General features: G+C 44.4%; 1 protein-coding gene across 2 annotated transcripts; it reads right to left on the bottom strand.

Annotated features, from left to right (window-relative positions):
* Nucleotides 1-3,419: 3,419 nt before the first annotated feature.
* On the bottom strand, nt 3,420-18,986 carry mgat1b (alpha-1,3-mannosyl-glycoprotein 2-beta-N-acetylglucosaminyltransferase b). Of its 2 annotated transcripts, none has more exons than XM_021572755.2 (3): nt 18,582-18,986; nt 12,745-14,037; nt 3,420-5,325 (listed from the first exon to the last, which is right to left on the bottom strand). In XM_021572755.2, exons 2-3 carry the CDS (start codon nt 13,609-13,611, stop codon nt 4,624-4,626), a joined length of 1,569 nt encoding a protein of 522 aa, XP_021428430.2. In that variant the 5' UTR covers nt 13,612-14,037; nt 18,582-18,986; the 3' UTR covers nt 3,420-4,623. The 2 variants fall into 2 exon arrangements, with proteins under 2 accessions (XP_021428430.2, XP_021428431.2); XM_021572756.2 differs by lacking the exon at nt 18,582-18,986 and adding an exon at nt 17,745-17,861.
* Nucleotides 18,987-20,911: the final 1,925 nt, after the last annotated feature.

The raw sequence follows: 20,911 nt of genomic DNA, 5'->3' as shown, positions 1-20,911 counted from the left end.
ATTAGACTGTCACGGAGACTGCTACACATTAGATCAGACTGTCACGGAGACTGATACACATTAGATCAGGCTGTCACGGAGACTGCTACACATTAGATCAGACTGTCACGGAGACTGATACACATTAGATCAGACTGTCACGGAGACTGATACACATTAGATCAGACTGTCACGGAGACTGATACACATTAGATCAGGCTGTCACGGAGACTGATACGGATTAGATCAGGCTGTCACGGAGACTGCTACACATTAGATCAGGCTGTCACGGAGACTGCTACACATTAGATCAGACTGTCACGGAGACTGCTACACATTAGATCCGGCTGTCACGGAGACTGCTACACATTAGATCAGACTGTCACGGAGACTGCTACACATTAGATCCGGCTGTCACGGAGACTGCTACACATTAGATCAGACTGTCACGGAGACTGCTACACATTAGATCAGGCTGTCACGGAGACTGATACGGAGACGGATACACATTAGATCAGGCTGTCACGGAGACTGATACACATTAGATCAGGCTGTCACGGAGACTGATACACATTAGATCAGGCTGTCATGGAGACTGATACACATTAGATCAGGCTGTCATGGAGACTGATACGGATTAGATCAGGCTGTCACGGAGACTGATACGGATTAGATCAGGCTGTCACGGAGACTGCTACACATTAGATCAGGCTGTCACGGAGACTGCTACACATTAGATCAGGCTGTCACGGAGACTGCTACACATTAGATCAGGCTGTCACGGAGACTGATACACATTAGATCAGGCTGTCATGGAGACTGATACGGATTAGATCAGGCTGTCACGGAGACTTCTACACATTAGATCAGGCTGTCACGGAGACTGCTACACATTAGATCAGGCTGTCACGGAGACTGCTACACATTAGATCAGACTGTCACGGAGACTGATACACATTAGATCAGACTGTCACGGAGACTGCTACACATTAGATCAGGCTGTCACGGAGACTGCTACACATTAGATCAGGCTGTCACGGAGACTGATACGGAGACGGATACACATTAGATCAGGCTGTCACGGAGACTGATACACATTAGATCAGGCTGTCACGGAGACTGATACACATTAGATCAGGCTGTCACGGAGACTGCTACACATTAGATCAGGCTGTCACGGAGACTGCTACACATTAGATCAGACTGTCACGGAGACTGATACACATTAGATCAGACTGTCACGGAGACTGCTACACATTAGATCAGGCTGTCACGGAGACTGCTACACATTAGATCAGGCTGTCACGGAGACTGATACGGAGACGGATACACATTAGATCAGGCTGTCACGGAGACTGATACACATTAGATCAGGCTGTCACGGAGACTGATACACATTAGATCAGGCTGTCATGGAGACTGATACACATTAGATCAGGCTGTCATGGAGACTGATACGGATTAGATCAGGCTGTCACGGAGACTGCTACACATTAGATCAGGCTGTCACGGAGACTGCTACACATTAGATCAGGCTGTCACGGAGACTGATACACATTAGATCAGGCTGTCATGGAGACTGATACGGATTAGATCAGGCTGTCACGGAGACTGCTACACATTAGATCAGGCTGTCACGGAGACTGCTACACATTAGATCAGACTGTCACGGAGACTGCTACACATTAGATCCGGCTGTCACGGAGACTGATACACATTAGATCAGACTGTCACGGAGACTGCTACACATTAGATCAGGCTGTCACGGAGACTGATACGGAGACGGATACACATTAGATCAGGCTGTCACGGAGACTGATACGGAGACTGCTACACATTAGATCAGGCTGTCACGGAGACTGATACACATTAGATCAGGCTGTCATGGAGACTGATACACATTAGATCAGGCTGTCACGGAGACTGATACACATTAGATCAGGCTGTCATGAGACTGATACGGCGACTGCTACACATTAGATCAGACTGTCACGGAGACTGCTACACATTAGATCTGACTGTCACGGAGACTGCTACACATTAGATCAGACTGTCACGGAGACTGCTACACATTAGATCAGACTGTCATGGAGACTGCTACACATTAGATCAGACTGTCACGGAGACTGCTACACATTAGATCAGACTGTCACGGAGACTGCTACACATTAGATCAGACTGTCACGGAGACTGCTACACATTAGATCAGACTGTCACGGAGACTGCTACACATTAGATCAGACTGTCATGGAGACTGATACACATTACATCAGACTGTCACGGAGACTGCTACACATTAGATCAGACTGTCACGGAGACTGCTACACATTAGATCAGACTGTCATGGAGACTGATACAAGGTAAAGTACAGTAGCTCTTATAGCCTAAAGCAGGAACGTCACCAGACAGATTGTTGGTGCAGTGCCGGGCCGTTCGTACACTTGCTTTCAGCGCAGTGTGTTACAAGAATCACCTTCATCGTTTCTAGATGTAAAATTGGTTTGCAATTCACGGCAGGTACTCTGCTCAGTGGTGTTAAAGCACTTTAGGCCAGCAGACGCTCAAAATTCTACCGTTCTGTCCGTTGCCAACCTATAAGTAACGGACAAAGAAAGCAAAATAATTTCATAAATGTACTTAAGGTATTGTGCATATTAGCCTCTAGCTTGATTTGAAATCACGGCCCAGGGAGACTACGGACATAATCCCAGGGAGACCAGATAAATATTTCTCAGGTTATCAACAGTTGGTTGGCCAATAGTCATAAAATACTGTCCTCCATTTGTCTAAATATGCTTGCTGAGGCACCTCAATTGATCTCTAGGCTCTTCTAATCTGGATTGTAAAAGTAATCAGACCAGACTGTTTATGAAACAGGAAGCAAGATAGGGCAGGAAGTCAACAGGATAAAGAGTGGACTGGAAAAGGAAGTGGGGAGGGATAACCGAGCCTGGATTACGTTCCAAATGACACCCTATATAGCCCATAGGGCTCTGGTCTAAGGTAGTGCACTATATAGGGAATAGGGTTCTGGTCTAAAGTAGTGCACTATATAGGGAATAGGGTTCAATAGGGTTCTGGTCTAAAGTAGTGCACTATATAGGGAATAGGGTTCAATAGGGTTCTGGTCTAAAGTAGTGCACTATATAGGGAATAGGGTTCCATAGGACTCTGATCTAAAGTAGTGCACTATATAGGGAATAGGGTTCTGGTCTAAAGTAGTGCACTATATAGGGAATAGGGTACCATAGGGTTCTGGTCTAAAGTAGTGCACTATATAGGGAATAGGGTACCATAGGGTTCTGGTCTAAAGTAGTGTACTATATAGGGAATAGGCCATTTGGGACACAGAAGAGGTTACAGGCACAAGTGGGAAAAGATTGTGGGGAAAATAAATTTAAAAAAAGGACCAAGAACAATAAGACACAAGATCCGTTCGGTCACTAGTCTGGAAAGCTGCTGCCAAATATCAAAATAGTCCGTTTTATTTGCAACGTATTAAAAGTTGAACACATCAGGCAGTGTTGTTTGTTTTCCACCATAAGGACATATGAATCAATCACCCCAGAACTAAATACAGTACATACATGTATCACCCATCATGTAAAATGAAGAAAAACAATCATAATCATTGGTTTTTCAACAAACCCTAACTGTAGAATACCACCGTTTGGAGAGGGCTCAAGTATAGTCAGCATCAGCGTCCCAAATGGCCCTCTTCCCTTTGTAGGGAACGAGGTACCGTTTGGGATAAACCCAACATCAACAGAATGTCACATACGATGTGTTAAATTGGTGCGCTGCATGGCAAATGTATGAACCTCTGACTGTCTGAAGAATCTCTTTATAAACCATTTACGAGATAGCTAAATAAAATTTCCCAAAATAGCCTTCCCCCTCCCCACAAAAAAAACATTAAATGAATAAACCAAATTTGACAATCATATTTATAATACTCAATTAATACCAGTCGTGCTAATATTTTGACCTCATTCATTCACTTTGAGTGAGTAGAATACTGCAAGTTATTTTAAAGTAGAATGTAGACTGTACCAAATTGCACCCTATTCCCTATGGGCCCTGGTCAACAGTAGTGCACTAAATAGGGAAAAGGGTGCGATTTGGGATCAAATCAAATTTGATTTGATTCGATTTGGGATGTGACCAGAGAGGGGTTTGGCCTCTCCTTTAAAAGACCTGGTGACACGGGGAACAAGACAAAAAGCTCATCTCTGAGTCCTCCCAATCAATCAATCAATGTAATCAAACTTGTGGTTGTCCAGAACTTTAGAGTCAGTTTAAGACATTGTGTTGAACAGTAAACCTTTCCTAGATAAGCTCTAGCAGGAGAACAACCAAGCACTAAATGATTTCTTACTTTCTGTGAGAGACTTTGTGGTTTCACTCCCTGGGTTGTGCCCTGTGTTACACTGCATACAGGTTCACTCATAAAACAAGGAGTGCCTTACTCCTCCTGTCCATTACCCAAACTACTTCTACCACATGTCAAATCCCTTCACCCGCCAAGCCTGTCTGTTTGGTTTAGCTCCCGTTTCTTCATGTGACCTTGTTTTTCTTTGGTTTGAGAGGTCGTTTCTCAAGTCGGTCTTCGATACCATTCACACTACGTTCTGTCCGAACCTCTCAGCTCCAACTGACGTCGTACTTTGTCCATCCTTCAGGTGGGGTCAAGAAGACCCGTCGTCCACGGGACAGGAAGCTGACCACGCCCCTGTACCCTGCACGGGGAACCCCCGATTTCAAGTCATCCATAACCCCTAAGTTACGAGCCATGACTTTAAAACTCTCCCGGCTGGAATATTGCACCCGGTATGGACCCATTTCCTTCAAACCTCCCCCTTGTTGTAGCTCTTCTATTTTAACTAGGGGGGCGCTGTAAACCTCCTTCACAAAGTTCACGTCAAAGTTCTCCTTCATCAAGTAAGACAGATCATGTTTGGTGAAAGGCACAAAGTCAGTGTTGAGTTTAATATAACGCAGATACTGGTCAAAGAACTGACCCAAGCTGACACCCTTGCGTCCGAAGGTCATAGTTCTGGAGATCTCCGGGCGGATGCAGGAGCGCTCTTTACGCTGCTCGGGGTGACGCATCCAGTCGTCCCAGAAGGCCGTGGGCCACTTGGGTTCTAGTTCTGCCCAGACGTCCTTCAGCAGCATCCAGCCCAGCCCCGGGAAGAAGTCGGTCCTGTAGAGGAGGTCAGCCTTCCCAGGGTCCACCAGTCCCTCCCGGCCGTTGTCGTTCCAGGCAGACACACACCACAGGGTGGGGTCAGAGGTCAAGATGGGGTGCAGGGCGCGGAAGTACTCAAAGAAGTCCGGGGCCACCTGGACGGGACAGAGAAGCTTTGGATAAGTCATCTGTTTTACAGCAGGATAACTTGTCTTAGTACGTTTTTTCCTTCCAGTTATAAAAAAGGAATTACTCAGTAAATATCCTGCACCACTATTCGTAATTATGAACGCTCTAATCTGATCCCAGATCTGTTTTGTGCTATCGTGTCAACTATGCGTCACTCATTGTAATGCCAAACGATAACCAACACTACCAAACACGTTGGTTTCTGCTCGTCAACAATCGACTGGCTGTGAAAACGGCCTCTGCGGTATGAATCCATGCAATACAAGCCTAATGACAACCAAAAGGACAAGAACTTGATCAACAACCAATAGGAGCCTCAATGAATGAGAAGTTCAAAGTTCAATTAATACAATGCCAATAGTATGTCAACATGAAATGACTAACCGAAGCAAACATGATAAATGTGTGTTCGGGTTGGTGGTCACAATATGTAGAAAAGCAACTGCGGGAACAGTTACATAAGTGGACACAGTTCCCAGTACATTTTCCCCCCTCGGTTTCTCAATGTTTGATTTAAGGGAACAAAGTTTAGCCTAGAAGCTTTTAACTGGTGACTCGTGTCCCCTAGCGCTGAAGACGTGGATGTTGATTAAGGCAGCCCCCCCCCCGCACCTCTCTGAGTCAGAGGGGTTGGATTAAAAGAAGACATTTCAGTTGTACAACTGACTAGGTATCCCCCCCTTTTATGGTAACAACGCTGTTGATTTGGTCATTTCCTGTATCTCTCGTGACGAATTCTGCCGATGCGGTTCGTTTCCAGACCATTTGTTCAGCCAGCTGGCAGTTTCATTTGACTAGTGTCTCAAATAGAACATGATCCCCCTATATAGTGCACTATTTTTGACTAGAGCCCTATGGGTCCTGTTTAAAAGATAGGGTTGCACTATATAGGATGCCATTTGGGACACAACCCTGGTCTGAATTAAATGGGGGATGAGTGGGGCAGGATGGAGGGGTCTGTCTTCACACCCCACTCTGCCGGGTGTCAACGTGGTTAATCCACTAAATCAGTTCAAATCTGCTCGCCGGGGAACGCAAACCAGGATTACAAATGTCCACTGGCTCTGTCCCTACTGTGCACCCTTCTCTGTCCTCTCTGCCCATCTTGGTTCATCATGATTCATCTACTGGCTTGAGGTCAGTTCAGTGATCTAAACGGCCAGGATTGTGGGATCGATTCCCACTAAGGCCAGCCATACAAACAATGTATTCATGCTTGACTAAGTAGTTTTGGATAAAAGCGCCAGCTAAAATGATCCACAGATGTTTATAGAGGGCCCTTAATGATGGGCTTTACTGGGCCGAAACAGAACAGAGCCTACTGTAACTAACCACTGGTCACACTAGACTAGTAATTACCCTAGTACTTACCCTAGACCAATAGACTAGTCCTTACCCTAGACCAATAGACTAGTCCTTACCCTAGACCAATAGACTAGTCCTTACCCTAGACCAATAGACTAGTCCTTACCCTAGACCAATAGACTAGTCCTTACCCTAGACCAATAGACTAGTCCTTACCCTAGACCAATAGACTAGTCCTTACCCTAGACCAATAGACTAGTCCTTACCCTAGTCCTTACCCTAGACCAATAGACTAGTCCTTACCCTAGAACAATAGACTAGTCCTTACCCTAGAACAATAGACTAGTCCTTACCCTAGAACAATAGACTAGTCCTTACCCTAGACCAATAGACTAGTCCTTACCCTAGACCAATAGACTAGTCCTTACCCTAGACCAATAGACTAGTCCTTACCCTAGACCAATAGACTAGTCCTTACCCTAGACCAATAGACTAGTCCTTACCCTAGACCAATAGACTAGTCCTTACCCTAGACCAATAGACTAGTCCTTACCCTAGACCAATAGACTAGTCCTTACCCTAGACCAATAGACTAGTCCTTACCCTAGACCAATAGACTAGTCCTTACCCTAGACCAATAGACTAGTCCTTACCCTAGTCCTTACCCTAGACCAATAGACTAGTCCTTACCCTAGACCAATAGACTAGTCCTTACCCTAGACCAATAGACTAGTCCTTACCCTAGACCAATAGACTAGTCCTTACCCTAGAACAATAGACTAGTCCTTACCCTAGAACAATAGACTAGTCCTTACCCTAGACCAATAGACTACTCCTTACCCTAGACCAATAGACTAGTCCTTACCCTAGACCAATAGACTAGTCCTTACCCTAGACCAATAGACTAGTCCTTACCCTAGACCAATAGACTAGTCCTTACCCTAGACCAATAGACTAGTCCTTACCCTAGACCAATAGACTAGTCCTTACCCTAGACCAATAGACTAGTCCTTACCCTAGACCAATAGACTAGTCCTTACCCTAGATTAGTCCTTACCCTAGTCCTTACCCTAGACCAATAGACTAGTCCTTACCCTAGACTAGTAATTACCCTAGTCCTTACCCTAGACCAATAGACTAGTCCTTACCCTAGACTAGTCCTTACCCTAGACCAATAGACTAGTCCTTACCCTAGACTAGTCCTTACCCTAGACCAATAGACTAGCCCTTACCCTAGACTAGTCCTTACCCTAGACTAGTAATTACCCTAGTCCTTACCCTAGACCAATAGACTAGTCCTTACCCTAGACCAATAGACTAGTCCTTACCCTAGACCAATAGACTAGTCCTTACCCTAGACCAATAGACTAGTCCTTACCCTAGACCAATAGACTAGTCCTTACCCTAGACCAATAGACTAGTCCTTACCCTAGACCAATAGACTAGTCCTTACCCTAGACCAATAGACTAGTCCTTACCCTAGACCAATAGACTAGTCCTTACCCTAGACCAATAGACTAGTCCTTACCCTAGACCAATAGACTAGTCCTTACCCTAGACCAATAGACTAGTCCTTACCCTAGACCAATAGACTAGTCCTTACCCTAGACCAATAGACTAGTCCTTACCCTAGACCAATAGACTAGTCCTTACCCTAGATTAGTCCTTACCCTAGTCCTTACCCTAGACCAATAGACTAGTCCTTACCCTAGACCAATAGACTAGTCCTTACCCTAGACCAATAGACTAGTCCTTACCCTAGACTAGTAATTACCCTAGTCCTTACCCTAGACCAATAGACTAGTCCTTACCCTAGACTAGTCCTTACCCTAGACCAATAGACTAGTCCTTACCCTAGACTAGTAATTACCCTAGTCCTTACCCTAGACCAATAGACTAGCCCTTACCCTAGACTAGTCCTTACCCTAGACTAGTAATTACCCTAGTCCTTACCCTAGACTAGTAATTACCCTAGTCCTTACCCTAGACCAATAGACTAGTCCTTACCCTAGACTAGTCCTTACCCTAGACCAATAGACTAGTCCTTACCCTAGACCAATAGACTAGTCCTTACCCTAGACCAATAGACTAGCCCTTACCCTAGACTAGTCCTTACCCTAGACCAATAGACTAGCCCTTACCCTAGACCAATAGACTAGTCCTTACCCTAGACCAATAGACTAGTCCTTACCCTAGACCAATAGACTAGTCCTTACCCTAGACCAATAGACTAGCCCTTACCCTAGACCAATAGACTAGCCCTTACCCTAGACCAATAGACTAGCCCTTACCCTAGACCAATAGACTAGCCCTTACCCTAGACCAATAGACTAGCCCTTACCCTAGACCAATAGACTAGCCCTTACCCTAGACCAATAGACTAGCCCTTACCCTAGACCAATAGACTAGCCCTTACCCTAGACCAATAGACTAGCCCTTACCCTAGACCAATAGACTAGTCCTTACCCTAGACTAGTAATTACCCTAGTCCTTACCCTAGACTAGTCCTTACCCTAGACTAGTCCTTACCCTAGTCCTTACCCTAGACTAGTCCTTACCCTAGACTAGTCCTTACCCTAGACTAGTCCTTACCCTAGACTAGTCCTTACCCTAGACTAGTCCTTACCCTAGACTAGTCCTTACCCTAGACTAGTCCTTACCCTAGACCAGTCCTTACCCTAGACCAGTCCTTACCCTAGACCAGTCCTTACCCTAGACCAGTCCTTACCCTAGACCAATAGACTAGTCCTTACCCTAGACCAATAGACTAGTCCTTACCCTAGACCAGTCCTTACCCTAGACCAATAGACTAGTCCTTACCCTAGACCAATAGACTAGTCCTTACCCTAGACCAGTGGATCCCAAACTTTTTATAGTCCGATACCCCTTCAAACATTCAACCTCCAGCTGCGTACCCCCTCTAGCACCAGGGTCAGCTGTACCCCCTCTAGCACCAGGGTCAGCGCACTCTCAAATGTCGTTTTTTGCCATCATTGTAAGCCTGCCAAACACTGACACTTTTTTTTAAACATAAGAATGAGTGAGTTTGTCACAACCCGGCTTGTTGGAAGTGACAAAGAGCTCTTACAGTGACTTGCGAAAGGTATTCACCCCCCTTGGCATTTTTCCTATTTTGTTGCCTTACAACCTGGAATTAAAATAGATTTTTGGGGGGGTTTGTATCATTTGATTAAACACAACTTGCACTTTGAAGATGGAGCATATTTTTCATTGTGAAACAGACAAGAAATAAGACAAAACACAGAACTTGAGCGTGCAAAACTATTCACCCCCCCCCCCCCCCAAAAAAAAAGTCAATACTTTGTAGAGCCACCTTTTGCAGCAATTACAGCTGCTAGTCTCTTGTGGTATGTCTCTATAAAACTTGGCACATCTAGCCACTGGGATTTTTGCCCATTTTTCAAGGCAAAACTGCTCCAGCTCCTTCAAGTTGGTTGGGTTCCGCTGGAGAACTGCAATCTTTAAGTCACACCACAGATTCTCAATTGCACACACACTGAGATCATGTGACACTTAAATAGTCCACCTGTGTGCAGTCTAACTAATTATGTGACTCCTGAAGGTAATTGGTTGCACCAGATCTTATTGAGGGCTTCATAGTAAAGGGGGTGAATACATATGCACACACCACTTTCCTGCTTAGAGTTTCTGAATATATATATTTTTTTTCATTTCACTTCACCAATTTGGACTATTTTGTGTCTGTCCATTACATGAAATCCAAATAAAAATACATTTAAAATGTCAGGTTGTAATGGAACAAAATAGAAAAAACGCCAAGGGGGATGAATACTTTAGCAAGGCACTGTATCGGGGCGGCAGGGTAGCCTAGTGGTTAGAGCGTTGGCCTAGTAACCGTCGTTCTGCCCCTGAACAGGCAGTTAACCCACTGTTCCTAGGCCGTCAATGAAAATAAGAATTTGTTCTTAACCGACTTGCCTAGTTAAATAAAAAAATCATTGCATAGTGCAGAAAACACACGAGTTAACCATTTGTTTTCACTGTAGTGTCCAAAACGTCTTTCAAGCGGTCAGGTTTTCCTTTGGCAGCAAGAGCCTCTCGGTGGATGCTGCAGTGTACCCAAGTGGCGTCGGGAGCAACTGCTGGCATGCGCGTTACCACTCCACTATGTCTCCCTGTCATGGCTTTTGCACCATCAGTACAGATACCGACACATCTTGACCACCAAAGTCCATTTGATGTCACAAAGCTGCCCAGTACTTTAAAAATATCCTGTCCTGGTTTCCAGAAGAGAAATGTCTTCCTTAAATTGACCACCCATAACCGTAACGGACATATACCAGGAGCTGTGCCAGGCCCGCCACGCATGTTGACTCATCCAGCTGGAACTCATATAATTCACTGACTTGTTTTGAAAGAATTACTGCTTCGCACACATCTCCTGCCATGTCACTGATATGTTGTGAAACAGTGTTGTTTGATGAAGTCATTGTATCGTTTTTTTGGGGCCTTTTCCCCCCAGCATTGTCCCAGCCATATCCGTGACAGCAGGAAGGATTAAGTCCTCCACAATAGTATGGTGCTTGCCTGTCCTAGCCACTCGGTAGCTCACCATATAAGACGCTTCTAGCCCCTTCTTATTAATGGCATCTGTTGCTTTTATACATGTCTTGCTACTCGAAAGTTGTCTTTATTCTCGCTCAAAAAACTCCCGTGGCTTATTTTTCAAAATGTGCAGACATTTTAGGAACAAAACGTGATAAGACTGAAGGTTACCTGCGAGAGAGTAACGGTTAATGTGATTGGATGAGTAACGGTTAGTGTGATTGGATGAGTAAACGGTTAGTGTGATTGGATGAGTAAACGTTAATGTGATTGGATGAGAAACGGTTAGTGTGATTGGATGAGTAAACGGTTAGTGTGATTGGATGAGTAAACGTTAATGTGATTGGATGAGTAAACGGTTAATGTGATTGGATGAGAAACGGTTAATGTGATTGGATGAGAAACGGTTAATGTGATTGGATGTTCATTATTTGACTAGTCTACCTGTATTTGACATTGTGTTGTTATTTCGCTCAACACTAGATGGTTGAATTTTATTTTTGGCAGTGAAACGAGGCTACTCAGGCGAGGGAAAAAAAACTCAAAGATGTATAGCCCCCGTGGGAAAATATAAAATGTACTGTTTGAAAATGTGAATATTTATTTATGTTTTAATATTTTTTATTTTAATCACATTTTATTTGGCATACCCCCGACGGCATTGCCCTAGACCAATAAACTAGTGGTGGGAGGCCATAAAAATAAATCTTACGAAATGTGTAATGCAAAAGCTATGTTTTAGGTTATCCCAATGAAAGTGCTGTGCAAATGAGGGACATATTAGGATCAACTTTTATCATCATTATTGTTATTATCCCAAATGTCAATGTGAGCCAGATGGAATTAAATACTTTCCCATTTAACCCTATGGAATGTGCTGCGCAGGCAGATAGAAGGCATATTCTGCCCGTGGCGGGCGGGGGGGGGGGGGGGGGGGGGGGGCGTGGGGTTAAAGCTCAGTGCTGCAAACGGAGCACTTCGTGTTTTGGTTGTAGGCCACAGGGTCGTCGTTCCCTTAAAGAAATGGCGGTTCTGGGAATGACACCGGGGCTGGGTGTTGGCAGTGCAACTAAAATACAGCAGTGGGTTTATCACTTAGGCCTCGTTGATGAATCTAGTGCTGCTTTATACGAATACTAAACTGACCAACAGGCTTTGAGGTTAGAGTGTCCGCACCGGAGGTTGGGAGTTCGATTCCCAGCCGAGTCATACCAAAAGGTTGTAAAAAAATAAAAATAAATGGGACCCAATGCCCTGCGATACACTAGTGTTCTGTTGTAACAATGGGACCCAATGCCCTGCGATACACTAGTGTTCTGTCCAGGGGGTGTACTGTACATCAAGGTGCTTCATGCTCCAGAAAACAGGAGAAAGACAAGCTCATGCAAGGCTACTACATACTTCTATTGCTAGCTAGCTGCACTTTAAATCCATTCCTCAATTACAGTGCATGCAGACAAGTGGTGTATAGATTTCAGTTACTGTTCACTTACCTCCAAGTCATCTTCCACGATCACCACGGTGGAGTGAGAGAGTGTGTCGAACACCTGGTTGAGGGCCCAGCGGTAGTGTCTGGCAATCTTATAGTAACCCTGGAACTTCCTGTGCTCCGGCCGTACCCGGATGTCCGAGTGGTCTGGTTGGCTAATGTGGGTCACCTGACTGCCATACGAGCCAATCACACGGGCCGTCTCAGCATGGCCGCAGTCCTGGCTAACTATGATTGGATAGAGCTCTGCAGAGGGGCGGTATTGGATCAATTTGTCAAGACTCCTTTTCACGGTCACCCTGTCACAAGCAATAACCAATATGGGAATGACAACTTGTGGGCTGGTGACAGTTACTTCCAATTTGGTGTAGTTCAGTTCTTTTATGTCATTGTCCAGTTGTGTGTCTACTTTAAGGTCTGGGACTGCTGCAACAATAAATTCCTGTTTATTTTTTTCTTGACTTGGGTCCTTGTTCTCTGAATCGTCCTTTGGAGGTACTGGAGGCAACTGTGGCGGCGGTTTGTGTTCCTCCTTATTTTCTATCTTCCCTCCATCCGTCTGTCTTCTTCCCATCCCTCTCCTCTTTTCCCACAGTGACCTGTGACTCTGAATCTGCTTCAGAAGTTCCTTCTGGGTCTCGAGTTCCGATTCTACCTCCTCGGCCAATCGGATCACCTCACCAGCCAGATTAGTCCCACCCCCTTTTCTTTTGGCCACTCCCCACTCTTCCCTTCCCCCTGGCTCAGCCCCTCCCCCCTCCCCGAGTCGACCAATGGGAGGCCGTCCCCAAAGGAAAAGGAGAAGCAAGCCATTGCAGGCGACGAATAGGAAAGCTCCACACAAGATAAGGGAACCTCTCTTGCGAACCATGGCCCAATGACATCAGAGGATAGACTGCAGTGAGGAAAAGAAAACGGCGGAGGGGGGACAGAGTTGAAATGACAACAGCCAATAGGGTCCAAATCAATCACAAAGATGAGAAAGAGAAGACGTCCAATAGAGGTGGAGAGAACAGTGGTCTGATCACGTGATCCTTACTGCTCATCCAATCATTGAGTCTGATCGATAACATGACAGGAGAATGATCCAGAACCTCTATTGCAGAGACGTGAGTATTAACCCAGTGTGTTGTTGTATCGGTTTGGCTCTCCTCCATGAAACAGTGGGACAGGAGAGTGAGTTGGGGCAAGAGGAAATTGAGAAAAACAGGGGGAAAGGGGTGTTTGGATAAGAGAACCAGGGTCACGTTGGGGTGGAGGGGCTGACAGTCCTTGACGTTATCCCTCAGCCATCATCCTGAAACAGAGGACAGAGAAACTGTTAGCATCAATTCAGTACATTTCTGAAACAAACAAGCACGATATGATCCAAGACATTAGTGCCTCCTAGACTAAAACGAGTGTATTTCTGGACAGATTAGGTTATTACTGGAGTTCTATCATCTAGAAATCGCTGACTGTCATTGAGCAGAATCAGAACAAGACCCAAACTGTTCATTGGGAGATGGTCCAACCACGAATCTTGCGGCTGTTGCCTCATCATCGCTCACCGGTGTCACCATAAAACTATTTTGTGTGTTGAGCCTATGAATCAAGCTGTAATCAAGCTGTGCTAATGAATCATGCTGTGAGGTTGAGTACGGCAACAGCTTCATTTTCACTACCCTTCTTAAGATCACTGTACAGCTGAACGTATCAACCATGTTATGCACCCGTCGGGGGACAGGACATCCTGTTGGCCCGAGTATCACAGGGGGACAGGACATCCCGTCGGGCCGAGTATCACAGGGGGACAGGACATCCCGTCGGGCCGAGTATCACAGGGGGACAGGACATCCCGTCGGGCCGAGTATCACAGGGGGACAGGACAACCCGTCAGGCCGAGTATCACAGGGGAACAGGACATCCTGTCGGCACAAATTCAAGCTGAAGTACTTCTGCAGACTGTCGTCGTGGCGTTTGGTGTTGAACCCAACTGTTAGCCTAATGTCCAGAAACCTAGGCTAAAACCATCCTTTTCTATTCAATTGAGATTTGAAAAGCCTGTTAACAGTAACCAGAGGATCCCTTTTCAAATAATTTAACATGGGATAACACACACACTAATTCATATATAGGATGGACATATACACACGCAAGTATGTGGACACCCCTCAAATAAGTGGATTCAGAAACGGGTGTGGCTGAAGGTGAATAAAAATCAAGCACACCGCCATGCAATCTCCATAGACAAACACTGGCAGAAGAATGAAAGTCACTGAGCTATTCAGTAAGGCCAATGTGGCACTGTCATAGGATGCCACCTTTCCAACAGGACAGTTGTCATATTGCTGTCCTGCTAGAGCTGCACCGGTCAACTGTAAGTGCTGTTATTGTGAAGAGGAAACGTCTAGGAGCAACAACGGTCAGCTGTGAAGTGGTAGGCCACACAAGCTAACCGAACGGGAATGCCGATTGCTGAAGCAACACTCACTACTGAATTCCAAACTGCCTCTGGAAGAAAAGTCAGCAGTCGGGAGCGTCATGAAATGGGTTTCCCATGGCCGAGCAGCCGCACACAAGCCTAAGATAAGCATGCGCAATGCCAAGCGTCAGCTGGATTGGTGTAAAGCTCGCCACCATTGGACTGGAGCAGTGGAAACGCATTCTCTGGAGTGATGAATCACGATCTAGCAGTCCGACAAACTAATCTGGGTTTGGCGGATGCCAGGAGAACTCTACCTGCCCGAATGCAGAACACCAACTGTAAAGTTAAGTGGAGGAAGAATAATGGTCTGGGGTGGTTTTTCATGGTTCGGGCCCCTTAGTTCCAGCAAAGGGAAATAATAACACGACAGCATACAATGATTCTAGATGATTCTGAGCTTCAAACTTTGTGGCAACAGTTTGGGGAAGACCCTAGTGGTTAGAGCATTGTGCCAGTAACTGAAAGGTTGCTGATCGAATCCCCGACAAGGTAATAATCTGTCATTCTGCTCCTGAGCAAGGCAGTTGTTCCCCGGGTGCCGAAGACATGGATGTCGATTAAGGCAGCCCCCCACACCACTCTGATTGAGGGGTTGGGTTAAATGCAGAAGACACATTTCAGTTGTACAACTGACTAGGCACCCCCCTTTCAGCATGACAATGCCCCCGTGCAGGGTAGGCTAGTGGTTAGAGCGTTGGACTAGTACCTTAAAGGTTGTAAGTTCAAATCCCCAAGCTGACAAGGTATTAATCTGTCATTCTGCCCCTGAACAGGCAGTTAACCCACTGTTCCTAGGCCGTCATTGAAAATAAGAATTTGTTCTTAACTGCCTAGTTAAATAAAGGTAAAATATATATTTTTTTAAAGCGAGGTCCATACAGAAATGGTTTGTTGAGATTGATGTGGAAGAACTTGATTGGCCTACACAGAGCCCTGACCTCAACCCTATTGAACACCTTTGGGTTGAATTGAAAGACAGACATGGGGGAAGAGGTACTGAGAACACTGTATCTAGCAGACAGAGAGACATGAGGGAACAGGTGCTGTCCATTTTTCTATTCACGTCAAACTTGGTGCTAAACCACGCCCACGGGTAACCTAGCAACATTCAAATCCGTGCTGATTGGTCAGAGTGAGAAGTAAAGGAGGAAGAACGCCAGAGAGGGAATCCCCACCAAAAACAGAAAAACATTGCCATCCATACTTCGCCATTTTACCGAATTTGGTTATGAAGTTGCATTAAACTATGTAGCATTTTAGTGACTGATTAAATAAAGTTTAAATAAAATACCAAATTAATTTCAGCCAGCCTAACCACACTAAGTTATCTAAAGTGTTTTGAGATACTTACCTTCATGACATTTGTGGTAGTTGGACACTGAATGAGATGCTGTATAACTAGCTTTCGCTGAATGGGCAAAGATATAGCTAACATTACATTGATTGTCAGTAATAGTGACTCAATGGAGCTATCTTATAGAGAGAGGTACGTTACCTTTTTAGTTGAACTTAATTCAAAACGAGGCCAAGAAACAGGTAACCGCGGCCGGTATAACAAACCGCTCGGTTCGTGGGGAATTTATCTCGAGCGTTGTTCCCTCGCTCACAGCGAACGTCCCGAACTCTGACCAATCAGCGCGGCTTTGACTGTTGCTAGGTTACCCGTGGGCGTGGTTTTACGCCAAGTTTTGACATGGGTAGAAATGACGCGCAACAGTTACCGAAAACATTGCATCTAAGCAGACGGATAGACATAGGGAAGAAGGTGTCGATTTGGATAAGGGGATCGATTGAGTCCAGGGTAGGGTGGGGGTAGCCCCCCTACAGTACACTGTATATCCTAACAAGAGACTTTCAAGGTGTCTAAACCAGTTACAGGTGATAACAATAATCTTGTAAGCATTGCAATCGGACTAAGTACAAACGAATTTAGAGTAGATGTCCTGGTCTGGTTGAATAATGTGATACTGAATCCTACACAAACTTTAAAATCTGTACTCCATATGTTCATGGTTGAAAAGCTAGGCTAAAAAGGACTATATTTACTTTTGACTTTCAGGAAATGTATATCGTTGAGGTAATTGGTGAGCCTCATTTCCTGGGTGCTCAAAAACGACAACAAATTCAACAGAGTTGGAGAGGCTAATCTACCCATCTCACCCTGGGACACCAAGAGCTACAGCAAATCTAATCCAGTTGATCCTCACTAGAACACACACACACAATGTTAACATTACATCAGAAACACATGGCTTTAAACACGTAGACAGTTATAGGGTGAGTGAACTACGAAATTAAGCAGTTTAGGGAAAAACGAAAAGAGAAAAAAGGAGGTACTGCACTAGAGGTTTTGGGGTTCGGGGACAGATGAGTAGACAGCATAGACTTGTGGGTAGACAAACAGTTAAGAGGGAGAGAGGGTAATAACTTGACAATCTATGGTAGCATTGTAAGAGACAAGTTACACAAAAGCCAAACGAGAAAGTCAGGTTTGAAAGGAGGTGCCAAAGGGTGTGAAAAGTATTGTTCTACGGTACCTGAAGCAGAGCTGTCTAGTTCTCCAAGTATCTCTTTCAACACATCAGAAAGTTTTTAAAGGACAACGAAGGGGGTGGGAGAAAATTAGGAATGGGGGGGGGGAATTGTTGCTCACCGTCACGAACAGAGGCATTTGAAACGCCAACCTCCCTTCCCTCCCTCACTGAAACGTGTAAGTACCTGGTAGGTTAAAACTATAAAATAAGAAGGTCGAAGTTCAACTAAAAAAAGACTAGCCTTACTGGAATCAGGTTTGTTATTAAAGTAAATGTGTCTTGGAGAAGAGTTATCTACTAAACAAAACTGGTCATCGGTATTTAAGAAAAGCAAGTTGAAGCCAGTCAAGACAACTGAACTGTATCCGTGTCGCTTAACTACTATTGTTTTGACAGCTAGCTACATTGTAGTTCGACTATCGTTTGCCTGTAAGAGCCATATGAGACAACTACACAGCAAAAACTTGGCAAACGTAATTTCAAAATTAACAATCTAATATTAGAAAATGCCTACAATAGTTTGAATAACAAACGTTGTGAACAACTTACAACTATTTTATAATTTTGTTGCATGACCAAGACTGAATGTCTGCACATCATTGCAACCACAAGTTGAGTTAAATGTTTGGAAATTGCAATACTTGAAGATCTCCATATCAATGGACGTTAGTTAGCTTACATCCTAGCTAGCCAAGCAAGCAATTGACCTTTTCATAAATCAAATGTTAGCGAGCTTGTTCCATAACGACCTAGCTCACGGCTAGGTAAATCAAGCCAACTTGATCAAGCTAGCTTCAGACAGCTAACGTTAGCTAAGCAAGAGTACAATTTCCACCTCACCTTTTGTAATTTGCCCCGGTAGGACGTGTTGCTTGCTATCTGGAAAGCCAGTTTGGATGTCGAAGAATGGTTTCAGTTGATCGGCTTCACTCTCACTTTAATTCCTCTCCGTTTTGCCCACCAGTGTCAGTGCCTCACTGCATGTCCAGTCCACATTTCCTCCCCTCTTTCTTGGATCCGACATTTAGCTAAATGTGTTCAATTGATTTATTTATCTACATAGGAATTCACCGAGACTTGCGATATGCATCGTCCTTTTCACCACTGTTCTCCTACCAATTCGTCCAAGCCAGTATGTGTGTTTCACTGGCTCTTGACGGTATTTTTCATTTGACACCACCGAATTTTACACGCTCCATACTACTTCCGGATTGACTCGTTAAGCAAGGCCACGCCCCCTGGTCATGGCTAGAAGGGATCCAGCTTTTGTCAAATGAACGGTAAAAGTGTCTTATTGTTTTTAATTTTACATAACCCTAACCCTTTTCCTTACCTTAATTATCTGTACCTGCTGCGTAAATTCTAACCTGCTGCGAAAAGTCCAATTTCACGTTAATCTGACAAAAGCTGTATCCTTTCTAACTTCCGCTTTCATCCTCGTCCCCTGTTCAATTTTCCCTAGCAACAAAGTGCCATGACAACCGTCATAAGGGCGGTGGCGCTCCGGCGAAATTGGCAATTTTTCTGCTATCTGAGGTGTATTCATTACGTCTTGCAAAGGAAACCGTTTACCGTTTAAGAACCAAACAGCAAGAAAGTAAAACGGGGAGAGACCTACCTTTTTATAGTTTGAAAATGTTTTCACTTTGAACATTTTGCAACAGACGGAACGTTTTGTAACGTCATTGGCGTAATGAATACACCCCTGTTGTGACTGTGGTCAGCAAGCAAGTAGGCCAAAGACAGTACCACAGAACAATGAGACAGATTTCACTGGATGTATAAATATGAAGCATCCGTTTGGCGTTTCCACTCACTGCCAAATATGGTAATGAGAGGAAGCCAACTGGCGCCCAGTCGGAGAAGTTGGATTCTGTCCTACATTCTGCAAATTTTTCTCATCGATGAAACATTTGATCTCAATACAGTTCTGTTTCCCAAACTAGAATTTGTTATGCATATAGTGGACTAAGATTTGTAAACTTCCGCCTTTGTCAAAGTTTTTTAAAAGCGCGTTTAGGAGTTCAAAGTCGAATTGAAATATTGCACACGCGAATTTCAGGAGTAAGTGTTTCCTAATGGCAATATGCAGATATTTTCTAGAACGGGACAAGTGGATCTCGCTAGATCTGCCCACCTCCTTGCTTGATCTGCCCACTATGACTCATCTGTTCCCTTTGGAAACGACAAGCTGTGATCCATCTTGGTTTAGTTATACAAATTCTTGACAGTACAGTTCGAAGATAGGGGATTTCTATTGGAGAAGCAGTTTCTGCCTATCACACTTCGGGATTCCATAGCGAAATTGTCTAGCTGAGCTCATGCGTACAAACACAGCAGGGTCTGAAGGTCGTCTCAGGCCGAACATGTGCATGCCGTAAAAAATCAAAGCCACGCATTCGAGATAGTTGTTTTTGACGAAAATGAAAACGCGTGACACTTTCACGAAGTTGGAGTAATAACATGTTCAACTACTTAAGACATTGGCTTGAATCTATAGGTTATGCCTTTTAGATTTCGAGAAAATTAACTAAGGAAGAATTGTTCTCTTCTCAAACGCTGTTTCGCAGACATTTCCGGAAGTCTCGCGATGTTGTGCCTCTGAGTTTAGAAACTCAGCGGAGTTGCCAACAACTGCCCACAGAATAGAATTATAAGTGTATGTATGTCCCTTAAGGTCCTTGTGTAATATGCTATTGTACCCCCTAGCTCAATTGTCCATAGTATATATATATATATATATTTTTAAGTTGCTAGTCATAAACCCCACACATTTCGACTATTGATCTTCTTAATATGTGATTTTAAGCTGCTTTATTTTAGGGGTTTAGTGAAGGTGGATAATTTGTTTACCCTTAAGACAAGGGAGTATAACCTAACCTCCACCACACTGCTAGTTTATGCCTTACCCTAACCTTAAATGAAGACCAAAAGGCACATTTTTTGTTTTCATGAATGTTTACTTTTATTGTCCCCAGCACAAGGTGCACCTGTATAATGATCATAATGTTTCATCAGCTTCTTGATATGCCACAGCTGTCAGGTGGATGGATTATCTTGGCAAAGGAGAAATGCTCACTAACAGGGATGTAAACAAGTTTGTGCACAAAATTGTAGAGAAATAAGCTTTCTGTACTGTACATATGGAAAATTTCAGGGATATTTTATTT

Source organism: Oncorhynchus mykiss, chromosome 18 (genome assembly GCF_013265735.2).
Source record: "Oncorhynchus mykiss isolate Arlee chromosome 18, USDA_OmykA_1.1, whole genome shotgun sequence".
Lineage (NCBI taxonomy): Eukaryota > Metazoa > Chordata > Actinopteri > Salmoniformes > Salmonidae > Oncorhynchus > Oncorhynchus mykiss.
This window is presented reverse-complemented; position numbering and strand designations above follow the sequence as displayed.

Excerpts from the sequence above, each read along its gene's own strand:
- mgat1b (XM_021572755.2), bottom strand. The coding sequence starts at position 13,611 with ATGGTTCGCAAGAGAGGTTCCCTTATCTTGTGTGGAGCTTTCCTATTC. Across the intron at positions 5,326-12,744 it reads TCGTGGAAGATGACTTGGAG|GTGGCCCCGGACTTCTTTGA; the intron begins GTAAGTGAACAG and ends TGTCCCGTCCAG.